Source organism: Camelus dromedarius, chromosome 7 (assembly GCF_036321535.1).
Source record: "Camelus dromedarius isolate mCamDro1 chromosome 7, mCamDro1.pat, whole genome shotgun sequence".
Taxonomy (NCBI): Eukaryota; Metazoa; Chordata; class Mammalia; order Artiodactyla; family Camelidae; genus Camelus; species Camelus dromedarius.
Window position 1 is genome coordinate 41,499,676 of NC_087442.1, and position 16,185 is coordinate 41,515,860.

Below are 16,185 nucleotides of genomic sequence, written 5' to 3' on the forward strand. Positions count from 1 at the left end.
CAACCAAAACACAAAGGAGATACAGACACATTCTGAGACTGAATCAAGTCAGATCATTTATATGGAAATTAGTTACAATGAACGTAAACTGGCAAAATTGATTTTTAAAAATTCTTATAGGGCCAATTTAGTTTCATAATTGTTACTGGCATTATTCATTTTATGGCTTTCTTGGAAGACTAGATACGACCAAAAATCTTCTGACAATTTTAAAGATGAAATTCTACTCGTGAGTATCTAAGTAGTAAGATCGTGTAACAGGATTCCTGAGTATCAATGCTGACGTTTCTTGACAAAACCGGGAAAGACTGGCATTGGAAGAGGAGGGCCATTCTCTGAAATGTCACAGTTCTGGACAAAGACATAACTGATTCTGTGAGTGAATGAAACCTGAGTCATTTCTCTTTTCATGAGCTCCAGTTTTGCTCTGCCTAACACTATGGATTCCCATCAACTTGACTATTTCCCACCCATTGTCATTCCTTTTTCTTGGTCCCTTTAATATCTTAAATAACAGTAACTCTCTTATATCCTGTTTTAAAGGCAGACTCTCAGGCTTGGAGGGAAGCAGGTGACTCCACACAAAAATACAATTTATCAGACTAGCATTTGTGATTTTTCAGACTATAATGAGTGATTTTCTGTTGCTCAGCTAGTTTGGTTATTTCTCTTAGAGGAAAAGCTACCCTATGCATGGAACTTGGTGGGGGGATCCTACTTCCATGGAAATAGAGGTTGAAAACAAACCTACACGATGTTATCTTCAGACTCTTTAAGAGGGAATAATTAACATTAGAGAAATCTATGAATCATGCCATATAATACAGCTATGAAAAGTTCAAAATTTGATCTTATAAAATCTTTCTAGAAAATGTAATATGAGAAGCAAAAATTTCTGGCTTATTCTTAGGTCTACAAAATAAAAAAGAAATTTTAACTAATGGGCAGATGATCATGTGGAACCAGAGATGGAAATGATGGGATGTATTTTGTAACTCTGGCTCCCCAGTGCCTTCAGCTCAACATGGTTATTATCTTACCTAATTAAGGGTAGACGGCCCAGCTTTCTCACAGAGAAAAAACCATCTAACCCTCATAGAGATGTTTTAATGTGTTCCCTCTAAGCTTAGGTTGCCCACACTAATGATGATGGCTGTGTCGCTTAAGGACAGCTGCAGTCATGTCTGAGAGACAGATCAGAGAAGGCTTCCTGTCCAAGAGGAAACATGAGGAAGAAGTGGCCAAAGATAGAGAAATGGGTGTGGACATTCCACTGACTGTCACAGTGCACACACGCTCCTTCAATCATGAGTGAGGCTGCGTGGAAACCTTTATTCCTCTCGAATCAGCCCCAACACCAACAAACTGCTTTTCAGCAGGGTTTTGCTGTTAATAAGTGATGAGGGAACCATGGGGACATCTGCTAGAATGACAGAGTTTTAGAGCTAAGGGGAACTGCAGAACCCATATCCAGAGAACCTTGTCCTCTCATCTTCCCCTCATCAATGCCCTTTGAAGCCAGCAGTTAGTTATATGTTGGGGGCATGGCTGGAACAGCTTTGTGAACACCATTTTTACTGCATCCCTTGAAGATGGCAAAGGAAGTACATCTTTTACAAGAGAGAAGCATTTTGAATTCAGCACCCCTTTGCAATTCGTATCAGCAGATGTTTGAACATCTCCTATAGGACAGATCCCAAAGTTGGTATTATGTGGAGGCTTTGAGGATGAATGGAGAGGAAGGGAGAAAAGAAGGGAACTAGCATATCCAGTGCCCACCATGTGTCAGGAACAATATTTTATTGAATCTTCACAAGAGCTCAGAAAAAAGAACATTGTATCATTATCATTCTCATTTTTTTTAGATGAGGAAACAAGTGCTGAGAAGTGAAACCTTTGCCCCTGAGCATCCAGCTAACATGTATCCTTTTGATTCTGAAGCCCTGGTTTATTTTCCATGCCCCAGGCCTTTGCACTTGCTGTTTCTGCCACCTGGATTGCTCTTTTTCAAGATGTCTATAAGGCTGCCTCCCCCTCTTCATTCAGGTCTTCCCTGACTTGCCTGACTTAGTATAAAATTCCATCCCATTGCTCTGCTCCCTTACACCATTTTACGTACTTTATAGCACTCATCACCATGAACACACCTTATTGGTTTATTTTGTGTGTCGTCTCCCTTGACTAAAGTATAAGTTCTTTGGGGGCAACGATTTGTTCTATCCACTGTGGGACACCCAGCACCTAGAACAGTGCTTGGCACATAGTAGATGCTTAATGCATATTGTATCAAATGACTCATGGGTCACAATCCATGCCTTCAGGGGGACTGATCATAAGAGGGAGATGCATGTGGAGAAATGAAACCAGGATGGGCCAAGCACTTTAATGAGGGGGAAAGGAGGGAGCAGTTCTTTTCACTTAGGTGATCGGGATGGCTTCCTGAGGGGAGAGGCTGGAGCTCTCCTGGAAGGGTCAGTGGGGTTTCAGCAGGTAGAGAAAAGAGAGGTAGGTACAGATGGAGGAAAAAGTCCTGGGAATGATGTGCTGATTGGTCAGTGAAAGTCCAGTGTGGCTGTTGCACCAGGGTGGGCAGATGTGGGAGGAGGACACATGGGACTGAACTTGAAGGCCATGCTAAGCAGCTGGATGATCTTGTCTGTAATGGGGAGGCTGTGACATGCTTTGAGCAGGATAGTGACATAATCTGGTCCGTTTCAGAATAATGACAACAAGGATAAGACTATTCGGAATAATGGAAGCTGCCATTACCTGGACACCTACTGTGTGCCAGACACCTTATCTACATTTCCTCACTGAATCACTGTAATAAACCTCCACGGTAACTGTTATTCCCCTCCCAGTGATAAAGTAGTGGAGATGCCAAGCTTTGAAGAAGCTCAAGGTCACACAGATAAAATGATGAAATCAAGATTTAAAGCCTGTTTTCCAGATCCCAAGATCTATATTTTTCAGCCTTGCCAGTGGTTCCCCAAAGCAGATGGTAATGAGGTCCTAACTGGGGCTGCCTGCATCAGAATTTCTGAGGAGCTGTTATAAAATACAGATTCCCAGACACCATCATCATCCCTGGCAAGGCTCACTCTGCCAGCCTGGCAAGAGTCCCCCAAATCTATTCTCTTTAAAGTTCCTTGGGAGAGTCCAGTGCATGGCCAGGAGTGGGGACCACTGACCTTTGCTCCCCTTGGAGGCAGGGAAGCAGAAGAGAACAGTATTTTAGTTGTACACAAAGGAGATCCTGAAAGTGATTTAAGACAACACTGGTGGAAACGCAGAGAAGGTGAGCTGATTGCGGAAGGGGATTGACAGGGCTTGATTACGAACTGAATGGAGGAAAGGGCCTTGAATACTGAGACACTGAGATGCCACTGACAATCAGAGAGGTTACAGGAGAAGGAAGGTAATGGACAGTTCCTCTCCTGTGTCAACCGGCTAAAGCTCGCAGCCGTATCCTCTAGGGAGTAAAGGGAAACGAGGCCATTCACCAGTCCTACCACCGGGAATTAATAGTCTGATCCAGGAGCAACTTTGAAGGAGTCCCTGCAAAGGCAAGCCAGGGGTGCCACCTCTCCTTGCTGGCCCCAGGGCAGCACACATCATTAATCAATCACTATCTCTCAGTGAGCAGGTCTAAGATCTGCAAGATCTGCTTGGTGCTGTTTCAAGCAACAGAATTTGACAAAGCCTGTTTGCCATCTGGGTTGTAATTCTCCATAAAGATAATGAGATGGCCACCAACTGCAATGGCAGCTGTAGAAAAAATGGGAACTTAGGCCCTATCTCAGCTTCAGGCGAGGACCCCCAGTCCCTTATTTTCAAGGTTGGCCAAAACAAAACAAACATCCATTAAAAGAAAGTCTCTGAGGCTCATTTAATATAACTGAAACATGTCACATAATCTGAAAATGTCATTTCTTGAATTTTCTTTGTTCAGCAAACACATGCCACAAGCAAAGTGCAATAATGGGTCACTTCTTGGGTGGTTCTGTGGGCTAAGGGGTGAGGTGATGGAATTTGCTTCTACAGCAATGTTCTAAATATGTACGTCCCAGGCAGTCCTCAGCCCCAGGACCTTACAGCACATGAGAGAATTCTCAGCACTAGAATAAGCTTTTTGTCTGGGGGTGGGCGGGGAAGGGGTGATCACTAGGTAATGGGGAGGTTGAGAAAGGGCTCGCTGCTCCCCAAGAAACCTGAAGCAGGTTGAGAAACCCAGAGCTCACTGAGAGAATGTTTCACTTTTGCTTCAATAAGAAAACTCGACTCATCCTCTGGTAACAGAATCAACCCACTGGCCCTGGACGCTGAGTGAAAGCCTGTGGCCTGAGTGATGGTGAAGCCCAGTCCAGACCCATCGGCTCCTAAGAGGCCTGCAGGGATGTCCTCTAACAGCCACTGGTCTCTTAAGAGGGCCAGTGGACCCAGAGCCCAACCTGGCCACTTGGCTGTGACCCTGAGCCAGTACCACCCTGTCTTCCCAGCTTTCATGGACAGAAACTCACGGGTATGAGTAAGAAACAGCAGGGGCTTTTGACATCCTCTCGGTCCAAAGCCACCTCCAGCCTGCTGTGTGCAGGCCTCGTCTTGCTAACAGAAAGTCCAGTCTTAATGGGGATGGAGTTCTCTCGTCCCATGGCACGGTGAAAAGCCCGAGGATGAGGGTGTGTAGACTTGAACCAGGGGGATCTCAGGCTTAAGTGTGATTAGATTCACCTGTGGGGTGTGATAAATTGCAGATAATCCCACTCTTCTGATTCAGAAATCTGGGATCCGGCAGAGGAACAGTCATTGTAACTATTCCCCTCAGGTGATTCTGATACAGGGGGGTCTGTGGATCAGAATTTTAAGGTTCTAAACTTTTCTTTACAATAACAGACACACGCTGTGACTGCTTGACCTGCTGCCCACCTTGGAGAGCGGCTGGCCGCAGCATCTGTCACCTAACAGGCAATTGGCCTCTTAAAAATGAAGTCTTTCAGAGTATACCCATGGTGACTGGCTTTTAAATTTGTCTGTTTAGGGCATACAGTTCATACAGTTCTGGCTTAAGCTTTAGACTCTTTAGACTCTACTTGATTTTTAAAATAAACTTGAAAATAGCTTTTTTTTTTTTTTTAAAGAACAGAAACTGAATCTCTCTCAGTGACTTCATCAATGTTTTTGGATTTGGACTTGAATATTAAGGACTAGAGGTAGATATAGGATATTTGGGGACAAGACTATTTTTCTGGGAATAGCCCAGGAAGTGACAGCATTCACTTCTAAGAAAGAAAAAGAAAGGGGAGCAGAGAAAGCAGGAGCTTAAGGAGCCTCGTGTGGCATCATTGTTCTTTGAGTCAAGACCCAGTCTTATCCATCCTTGTGGCCCCACAGCTCTAAGCACACTGGCCGGCCTAACACAAAGACTTAATATGAATTTCTGGAATGAATGAATGAATGACTTAATGAATGAGCTATACACTTTATATAAAATTTTGAGAGAGCTGATGTCTAAGGTTCCTTATTTGTCTACATTTCTAAATGAGACATTTGTTGATTGACTTCTAGGCATCTGCTTCTTTCTTCCCCATTTCAACTGTACTCCAAAGTTTCCAGTCTCGGGGATTACTCAGGAGTGATCCCTCTCGAGATCCGGTGGTAGACCCTGATTGGTTTAGGGCAGTTAGCATATCTCAACTCTCTGGTCACAGTGATGGAGTCAGGGATGGGGACTCAGGTCAAATAGGGCTGAGACTCCATCCTAAGACTTTTGCTGGGAGTAGACTGTCTGTCTGTCTTTGGCTCTTCAATGAGGATGTGGCAGCCCTGGTGCTGTGGGTAGCTCTCTGGAGACTACAGGGCAAAGGCCTACTAGTAGTGGAGACGAACCTAGGAAAGTAGAGCCAAGAAAGGAGGAGGTATACACTGGGTTCTGGTAACGCCATTTGAGTTGCTGGACCTAGTCATGCCTGAAGCCAGTGCCTCTGGACTTTTTGCTTACGTCAATGGATGCGATTGGTGGAATATTCTGTTACTTGCACCTAAAAGCATCACAATTGGCATTAAAGCTTAAAAATAGCTTCATAAAGAGGATCATTATGAAGTAGACTAATTTTCTTTTAGGAATAATGTTGTAATTGGGACTAAGGCTTCATAATAAGAATCCGATATCAAGTAAGTCAATATTATGGTCAACAATGGGTGACGGATGAAAGCAAAAACATACCTATATACTTTAATCATCATTGTAAATAATCAATTTTTAAACCAAGTCCTATAATATGGCAAAATGAACTGTATCTAGTAAACATACGAGAAATTTCAAAGTACCAAGTAACTGCTAGAGTTAAAAAATTAAGTGTGTGATGGAAAAGTATGGATTCCATAAATACGGTGAGTCTGACATCAACGTCTAAAATTCATCTCTCGAAAGATAGTTTGAAAGCATTTCAAAGGGAAAGACTGGGTGATTCCTGAGGTTCAGAATGGGTTCAGCAATGGGTTATTTAAAACAAAACAAATTTCATATTCTGATATTCTGATAGGTTTGTTGGACTTTCAGACAAGGAAAATGCTATTGTTCTAGCATATTTAGCTATTGAAATGTATCTCACGAAGTTCCACAAGGCTCTCAGATTCCTTCTCCTATTTATCCTTCAAGACTCATGTGCACTTTAAGCCCCTCTATAAAGTCTTCTCTAATTCCAGGAGGCAGAGGAGCGGTATATTGTCGCTTCAGTCCATTTGCATGTTGACTGGTTTACATCTGTCTTCCTTACTAGACAGTAAATTAGAGGAAGGTAAGGACTACATTTTAGCTGTTGCTGATTCCTAATGCTTATCCTCTGACATAAACTTGGGAATAAGATGAAGTAGCATGAGCTTGATAGTAATGTCGTTAGATGAGTTTATACGTAGTCCAACACCCAAACTCAAAGAGTTAATGGATCCAGGGCAACCAAAGGAGAGTTCTTTGTTGGTAGTACCCTGCAGGCCTTTGATCAGTGTGGTTTTGATGCTGTGAATAGCCCTGCTGATGGCCCAGTCCCCGCCGTTGTGGAGTTTGTATCACTAGAGACTCTCAAATAGAGTCTGGATGACTATTAGTTGGGTATAATAAAGAGGAACTTCATACATGCCATTAGGTTTGTATTAAATGGCCGCAAACATCCCTTCGACACCTAGAGTCTTATGATTCCAGAGCAAATTAAAAACACACGCAAAAATCAAACTTAAAATCAATCTACTCGGGTAAAATTGGTATGGTGAACATGTAATCAACAACACCTTTTCTGGCTTCCTTAGGACGTAAAAGTGTTTTTAAGAGATACATTGGGTGGCCCAAGGTCTCTTGTCAAAAAGTGAAATGAATTTGAGCCAGTGCTATCTTTCGCTTCAGTAAAGCTCTCTGCGGTGGCATTCACTCAACAAATATTTATTGGGTAGTTAATGTATGCAAGGCTGTGTGCAAGGCAGTGTGCAAGGAGCAGTAAGTCATGGGGCTCCCAACACCTCTCACTACAGATATTCTGTTGATTTACTGTCGGAGCACTTCACACTCCATTAGGAAACAAACAAACAAAAACATCCAATTACTAAGTCATTAGCACTGCCTTTTAAAATAGAAGATCAGAATGCAGAGCATCAGATTGGAAGGGCCCTTAGAGACCCAGCACAACCCCTTTATTTCACAGATGGAAGAACAGACTCATGTGATAAAGAACGAGGTGCCTCTGTATATGCTGACACGGGAAGATAAAAACAAGATACTTGTGAAGTGAAACAAGCAAGTTGAAGGACACCGGGTACAGCATAAGCCCATTTGTATGAAAGGGAACAACAACAAAATGCCTTAATATTAGGCATGTGCATTTTAAACACTCAGAAGGATGCTTTCCAAAATTGACAGGGGTCAACCACTGGGAAAGCGGAGTGGAAGATGGCGTGGGGACTGGTCTGTGGACTGTAGGAAATTTTTACTCTCAGCTTTATGTATTTCTCTAATGTTTGTCTCTTATGTAGTTTTGTGTTGCTTTTGTAACAAACACATGCATACATAGGTATATGCATATGTGTGTCTGTGTATGTATATGCTTATTTATATACTTATGTATACAATTTTAAATAGAAATAAAAATATCTTGGAAACTTGCAGGTTGTGGGTCAGGCTTGCTTCTTGGTTCTACTCTGATTGCCACTCCAATGCTTCTCCTAAAATCTTTGCCAAGTTACTGAACCTCCCTGAGCTATGGTTTCCTTGTATGTGAAATGGGGATAATAATGGTACCTGTACCTTAAGGCTGCAGTGCGATTTGAGAGTTCAGGCAGAGCTAGGGCAGGGGCTGGCCCAGGGCAGGTCTCAATGTGCAATAGAAACAATAGAACATCCATAATTGAGAAATAACTGCTCTTCTTATTGCTGTCTAGAAGCAGAGCCTGAACGGGAGCCTGTGCCCTGGCTCTCAGCACAGTGGGCTCCCCTCCCCCCCATACTCCTCCCCTCTCCTGCTGGAGAACTACTCAAGCAGGTGGATGATACCAAGAAAGGAGAAAATGAGCTTGAGGTGATGACAACGGCCTGCCTTCACGAGGGAAGACGACGGCTTGATGACTGATGATAAGACAATGATCTCTGTTTCTACGGAGTCACCCTTAGTGACCAAACATTATTCTTCGCTGTTAACTTTTTTTGTGGTAAATGTCATATGATATTACAGCTTTAGGATGAATGGCCAAGAACATAATTCATGGATGTCAACACACTCACCCCTGCTGACCAGCTGTGGAAAGAAAGGAAAGAAAAGAGAAAGAAAGAAAAGAAAAGAGAAAGAAAAGAGAAGCCCCAAAGAAAGAGTCAGAAGGTACATCTTTCTTTTTCTAAGCATTCCTAAGTGGGTCATAGGCAGCCAGCTCTCAGAGGTCCAGTCCTCTCTGACCAATATCTCTCCTTAGTAGAAAAAGAAAGATTTGGGTTTGCAATGCTGTGATGTGGGAGTTTGCATGCACTAAATCAACGGCAAGAATTGTTCAAAGGACAAGCCTGCTAAAGACTTCTGAGGAGATCCTCATTTCAGATACTCACAGTACGATTTCCATATTGGAGGCTGGTACTCTTCAGCATCTAGAATAAAAAGAAAGAAATCAATCGGTCAGCCTGAACGTCAAACTGTCGACACGAGCCTTCTCTGGAGGAACAACAGGCTGTCAGCAGCCCTTGCATTCCGGTCCCAGGGGGACTCTCTGCTCATTTACGGGACAGTTCCGGGCATGAGGGAGGAAGCGTGCACTGCAACCCTTGTGGAGCCAGCACCACTTTCTTCAGGTCGCTTACCACGACAGAATCAATTGCTTAACCATTTTCATAGGGCCCAGTAAATCAAAACAGATTTTTTAAAGCAATTAACTTGATTGTAACCTCCAGTAATCCTTTCAAACAGTATTTACTTAACGTGGCATAATAAACATATAATTCACCTCACAGATTCCAATCAGACCTTTAGTCCCTTTATTAAGACTTGAGGGCAAGACACAGTGGCAAGTCTGTAATGTTAAATCTGGGAAGTTGTACAACTCAACCAACTGAAATCCTAAAATACCAAGTCTGACAGCAGAGACACTGATGATTCAATTGGAATCACATTACCTCCTTGAATTTACTCCAGTGTGTGCCTTAGGAAATTTCCAGAAAACCTCTCAGCAATCAGAAGTGTCAGAGTGAAAGAGTTACAACAAAATGGAGAGGACGGAATTGTTATTCATCAATCTAGAAAGCAGACAATGGGGGAAAATCTGCTTGTTCAGTCAACTCAACAATCCCAACGCTGACAGCTGAATTTATAATCCTGACGGAGTTATCAGAGCCCTCCTGAGCTCATAGCTAAGGTCTTGGTAAGACAGACTCCAGCTTAAACAGCCAGAGGGAAAAATCCTTCTCCCCAAATCACAGAATGTTGAGCTGGGGAAGCCTTAAAAGTTCTCTAATTTAGCCCCTTTCGGTAAGGAAACTGTTCTGTCATCCTGCACGCCCACGGCATCACACAGCCGTCTCATGTGGCCCTTGTCCTTGTGCCACTGTCATAGATTACTTGCAAAGGAAGTACTTTGAGTACTACATGCAAAGGAACAGAATTTTTCTAATCTCACGCAGTAAGGTAGTTTGAGAATTTCTCCCCTCCTGAGAAACAAATATGCTTCTTATAAATAAAAACTAACTCAAGAGTGGTGAACTTCCCCAAATCTTACTCAGTGATGGTTGTGTAGCTTAAATTAAATTCTTCCACAATTAATGACTTGCTCTGTGGGGCCCACCCGATCCCAGAGGCAACTACATGCCTCCTGAGATAGTTTCATACAAATAAATCTATATTGTTGGGCTTGCATTGTCAGGGTCTATGGATAATCAGCCACACAGGCACACACACAAATACAGCGTATGAATAATGGTCTATGTTGTTATGCAAACTTAGTTTGCTGAAGAAAAGTAAAACTCTTAATACTTTTCTCAAAGTAGATAACGTAATAATGAGCTTTTAACCTAAACCGGTAATTGATTTCATCCTATATGTGACAGAAACCAATTTTAATGGGTTAATATGAGTGTTTGTGCATAAAGAACATTCAAATAAAATAAATCATGTTGCTGAGTTTACAATGAAATTCCAGAACCATCCATACAATGCCACCTCACCAGAAAAGCCAGGTCCTGTATGTTAAAGCATTGATGGTGCCCTCCAAAATATTTTTCAAAGATAAAAATCAACACACACACAGACACACACAGACACACACACACACACAGAGACAGAAATGTGAATCCCTGAGATTGTATCTACCCAAAGCTGTCTTGTTATTTTGGATGAGATTTACATCACCATAAGGTGAATAGAACCCCCAGATGAGGTGGTCAAGAACATTCAGACCCTAGTGTAGCTTTCTACATATTGAGGGAAGCTCATCCCCCAAAATAAGCAGTCTCCTTTAGGCAGGTTTTTAAACACAGTTCAGACGCTCGATCTGCATGTCCTAAGGCCTTCGGACCGAAAGTCAGAAGTTAGGATTAGATGACCTCTCACTGTCCATTTGAGTCTTGTTCTGTGGAAAGCCTAGAATTTCATTTCGTCTGAAATACTGGCTTCTAACCTTTAAATTTTCACTGAGGCTTTCCTGCACACAGACAATGCAAACCTTTCTGGTTGCTCCCTGTTGGCAACATCACACAGAGGTGAGGAGAGCCGTCCGTGGAGACTGGAGATCATCCTGCTTCCTTGCTTAAAGTTCTCCAATGTCTCCCATTTGCATTTGGAATAAAACAGAAACATTTACGATTGACTTCTTAGCTTGTTATTACTGGGCTCATCCCACTAATAGCCAAACTCCACATAAGCAGGGAATTTTGCTTCGTTCACTTGGGCCACATCAGCCCTTAGAAGGGTGTCGGGCATACAACAGACATTCAAAAAGCATACATTAAATAAATGAATGAACTCTCAGGGTTCAAATCTTACTCTGACAACTACTGGCTGAATAACTTGAAGCAGGTTACTCGACTTCTTTTAAAAGCCTCCCAATATGCATCTTTATAAGACAGAAAAATAAATGTACCTACTTTATAACTAATCTCTTAGGGTGATTGTGAGAATTAAATGAGATAATGTGTATAAAGTTCTTGGGACAGCACCTGGCAAACAGCATGAGCCCCATGAAGGCCCACTAATGTCATTGTGTTGCTGTCACAACATCACCCTGTCCCGGTCCTTCCCAGGTGAGCTCAGGCTCTTGTCTTCTCTCCCGTGGCCGCAGCCAATGACTGTCTCTACTCTTGCCCCCAGATCTGGAGCCTGTAATTAAATTCCAGTGCTGTTGTCATGGAAGGTTTTTCTTTCTCATAAAAGAATTCAAAGTGAGAGGCCATTTGCCATGCTTCAGTGGAACAACTATAATTACCTTGGTCTCAGAGACTCGTTTCACAAGCCACAAAAGTGCACTGTTAGGAGGCCCTGGTCAAGCAACAAGGCACAAAATATTTTTAATATGTTGAAACAAATCTTTAGCTGCCTCCAGCACTGCCCCACCAACATCACATTTGCCCCAGTTTCACATAATATTTTTCAAAATCTACTTTACTCTTGGATAGCCAGACACTTTTTTTTTTTTTAACCTGGAACAGGCTTTCTAGGTCATTTAGTTCACCATCTTCATTTGGCAAATGAGAAAAATGAAATGCGGAATGACGAAGCGGCCTTCTCAAGGTCATAAGACAAGTGAGAGGCAGAGGTGGAATTACAGCAGGGGGCTGTGCCCTCCAGCTTGACACAGCATCATCCTTGCCAGGCGGTCCACCCTGCTTTACACAGACTGACATCAAGACAAAAATTATTATATAACAGACCCGTTACTGCAATTTTTGTGAAGCTTGGAAGAAGAAAATAAAATAGAGAAAAGAAAGAAAATTAGTGGTATGAAAACTGACATCAAGTCAAATGGTAGGACAGTATTCCATCAATACATACGCTTCATCTAACAGTTAAAGTCCAGGAGATGCCACGTATAGGAAGTACTGACAACATAAGACATTATACTTTGAGGAGGGGTATATTATATTGTTAAGTATTTTAGAGAAATGGGTATAATGCAGAAGGAAGGAGGAGGAAGTAGAACAGAATAAATTCCACATTCTAAGAAACAAATACTATCATTGAACCCAGAAGACAGTTATACGTATTTTTTGAAAGGAATAATAAATTATGAGTGTCAAAGTGGCTTAGAAAATACATTGCTTAAAAATACTGACTCACATGTAACTGAACTTTAAAAAACGTGTAAGTTCTTTGACTCAGCAATTCTATTCATGGGAGTCAACCTAAGGTAGTAACTGAACATGAGTACAAAGACAAATATTTGAATAAGGTGTTCATTTGCGCTTTGTGTGTAACAGTTAATATAAAAGACCAGAAATAAGGGAGTGGTTCAGTAAGTTACCGTATACTATAGCCATGAAAATGATGGTGTGGGTCAGAGCTCCTGGTCCAGAGCATGACCTCTAGAGCTAGACCACCTAGGTTCAAAACCTAGCTCTGTCACTTACTAGCTGTGTGAAGTTAGGCAAGTTATCTGATCTCTCTGTGCCTCAGTTTTTCAATCTATAAAATGGAAATAATAATATTACCCAACATATAGCATGTTGTAAAGATAGGATAGCTTAATATGCATTAAATACTCAGTCTGGTGTCTGGCATGTAGTAAACTCCGTATTTGCTGTTACTATTATCTTTCCTTAATGACACAGAAAAATATTTATGCTACATTAAGTATTAAACAAATCAGGTTACAAAACAATTTAATAAGTATGATCCCATTTTAAGGAAAAGATAAATATTTATATTCATAGAAATGATCTACAAGGCTATAAATCCAATTAACAGTTGTTACACTTGGTAGTGAAAATATAGGTGATTTCTAATTTTCTCTTCTTTTGTTCAACTGCATTTCCTAATTTTCTGTTCCCGCTGCTTGTATAAAAATTAAAATGAATGAGAAATAAATTCATAAGAGTGCTAGGTAGTTTCTCTCTATTTTTTTTAAACATACTGTCTAAATAAATCACCACCTTGAAAATAAAGCAGAAATAAAAAGACTCAACAAAAATAATTCCTACAGTAACGCATGCAATACATATAGATTAGTCTAGGAAGAACTAAGAGTGAAGATAAAAGAAAGGAGACTAGGGCTTCTGTAGGAAAAGGCTATGCCCAGTTCCCTCAGTCTTCTTAAAAATTCTGTGAAATAAATGTTAATGAGCAACTCTGAGCAGGCTGGGAAGCAGGTATCTCTGCTTATTAAAGAGAGAGGAGAAAGAGAAAAAAGACACAGATGCCTAGAAAATGATCAAAACCTTACAAAAATAGATAATAAGACCATGACAGTGAAATAATTTATAAAGAATCTGAACATATTAAACAAAAAGAAAAGAATAAAAAAAAAAAGAAAAGCTGGTTTAGAAGACCTGGAGGTACAGCTGAAACTTGGAAGCAATCTTGAGAAAATCTTACATGCTAAAGTAAGTAAATCCCGCAAAGACAGTGCTGCCATTCAGAACCACGGGAAGAAGAGGAAGAATTCTGGGATCAGCACATGGAAATCTCTTCCACGTCAGAGACCCAAAGAGAGGGCGACAGGGGTGATCGAGAGCACGTGTCATAAAAAGTCATCTTCCTAGATCAAAAGCATGACAAAAATTATTTAATCTCTGTTGTTTTCACTAAATTTACAATACACACAATGTTGAAAAACAGAAAAAGCCCAACAATTAAAAAAGTATCTCTTGTAAGTTCCTAACTTCAAAAAAACCCACCATGAATAGATAGAGTGAATCTTTCCAGATTTTTTCTTGTAAATGGCTAGAATAAACATTTATAAAAATGGTCTCATATCATATATAGTGTTCTGTGATTTGCTCTTGAACTTAATGATCTTTCCTTGGGACTTTTTCCATGTCAGTACATACAGACCTGTGGGTCTTTTTTTGAACTGTAGCTTGGTCTTGCATGGTATCTGTATACCAAAGTGCATTCAATTCACTTATGTAATCATTTCCAACTGATGGACACTGAAGTTATTTTCAATTTGTTAAAAACAATGCTTCAATGATATGTTCTATGTGTAGTTTAGATTCTGGGAAACTGAACTGCTGGGTGAAGAGAGGGTCTGCATATTTTTTATTTTCAGAGCTATTGTGAAAATGGCCTTCAGAAAGGTGTATCAATTGGAACTCTCAGCAGTGTGTGCAAGAATGCCTGTTTCCCCATGTCCTCACCCACACTGGCTATTATCAATATACATTTTAATTTTTGATGCCTTTAAGACTCAATTAGAAAAATAAATGGATGAAACTAAGTATATGCGTTTGCAGGGAAGCAAATGGCGGCACAGAACGTTCTGCTCCTGGAAATGACTCTGTGGAAACATATGGTCATGGAGGTGAAAACAGGCTAATCCCACATGTTTTGGTGGCTGCAGCTGGAAGGCTATATTCTTCCAAGCATTTTCAGATCCAGAAATCTGTTCATTTGATGGAATCACCTGAGAAGCAAATGTAAAGGAATTTGGGGACTGATTAATGAAGGAAAATTAGAGAACGCCATGTGCTACACTTGGGTAAGTGACAATCAAAGAGGAAATACCTGTAAACATCAAGGAGGCCAGATGCCTTCGCCCGGCTCAGTGGAGGATGACTACACTAACAGAGAAACTCATGCAGGGGCTCTGGAAAATCAGTGGAGTGAAAAAGTTCAAGAATGATCTACCAAGGAAGTTGGCGATGATTCAGCCTTAAGAGTATTTCAGACAAAGCTGCCTGTATTGCATCAAGGGGGTCATTTGGAAAATAGAGGGTGGAAGGATTGCGTCCCTCCCTCTGCCATCGCGTCTCCTGGAAAACCCAGGTCTCTGCCATCACTTTTGATTTATTGATGCACACATTTGCAAATGGGCTGCAGTTCATGGGCTTTTTCCAGGGAAGTTGGGTGGAAACAGGCTTTTCAGTCAGCCGTGGGACAGCCTCACAATGAGATGACAGTTCAGAATTTGTTGGGTGATTAGCTTAATGGACCCAGAATGGGTTTGGGATCCAAGGAAAGCAAATGACGACCACACGAAGAGTGTGTGATGTTTGTGCTCACGCAGCAATCTGTCTTTGCACGCGTACAGTATGCCCAAGCTCGGGGCTTCAGAAGTGTGTGAGGAGCCACCACATGCAGCCTGCGGCTGTGGTCTTATCAGGCCACTCCAGCCAAGTGGTGCCACGCCTGAGCCGTGAGATGACCCGGAGACCATCCTGACTGCCGAGAAACACTGAGATGTGAAGGCTGTTACAGAGCTCTCCTGCTGTCACACTGGCTGAAGAATACAGGAATGTGTTCTAATGCTTGTCACCCATACAGGTCCCCTGCATTCCCCTGAGAAATTAGACATCCACGTATTCTCTTTGGAAACTGCTGCTTGGGTAAGGAATGAAGGCCTGGTTTGCATCTGTCAGTTTCATTTCACAGATTTTTTTTGTAGCTGATTTAGTTCTATTTGAGGAGACTAGTTAATAAGACATAGTCCAGAAATTATTGATGGGCCCCCAGGCTGGGCCCAAGGCCAAGACTAAGCTGAGATTTTCTGAAGATGATGAAGGCATCCACAGAG

The 16,185-nt window shown here is 41.7% G+C and overlaps 1 protein-coding gene across 3 annotated transcripts in view; it reads right to left on the reverse strand.

The window, feature by feature from the left end:
• Positions 1-16,185, reverse strand: part of CHN2 (chimerin 2) — a 268,875-nt gene that overhangs the window by 124,559 nt on the left and 128,131 nt on the right. For all 3 annotated transcript variants that reach the window (XR_010381638.1, XM_031455110.2, XM_064487486.1), the window contains exon 2: positions 9,080-9,118. Coding sequence is in view for 2 of the 3 variants with exons in the window: in XM_031455110.2 (XP_031310970.1) it covers positions 9,080-9,118 (39 nt within the window). In the remaining variant the exon portion in view is untranslated. The remainder of the gene's footprint in view (positions 1-9,079; positions 9,119-16,185) is intronic.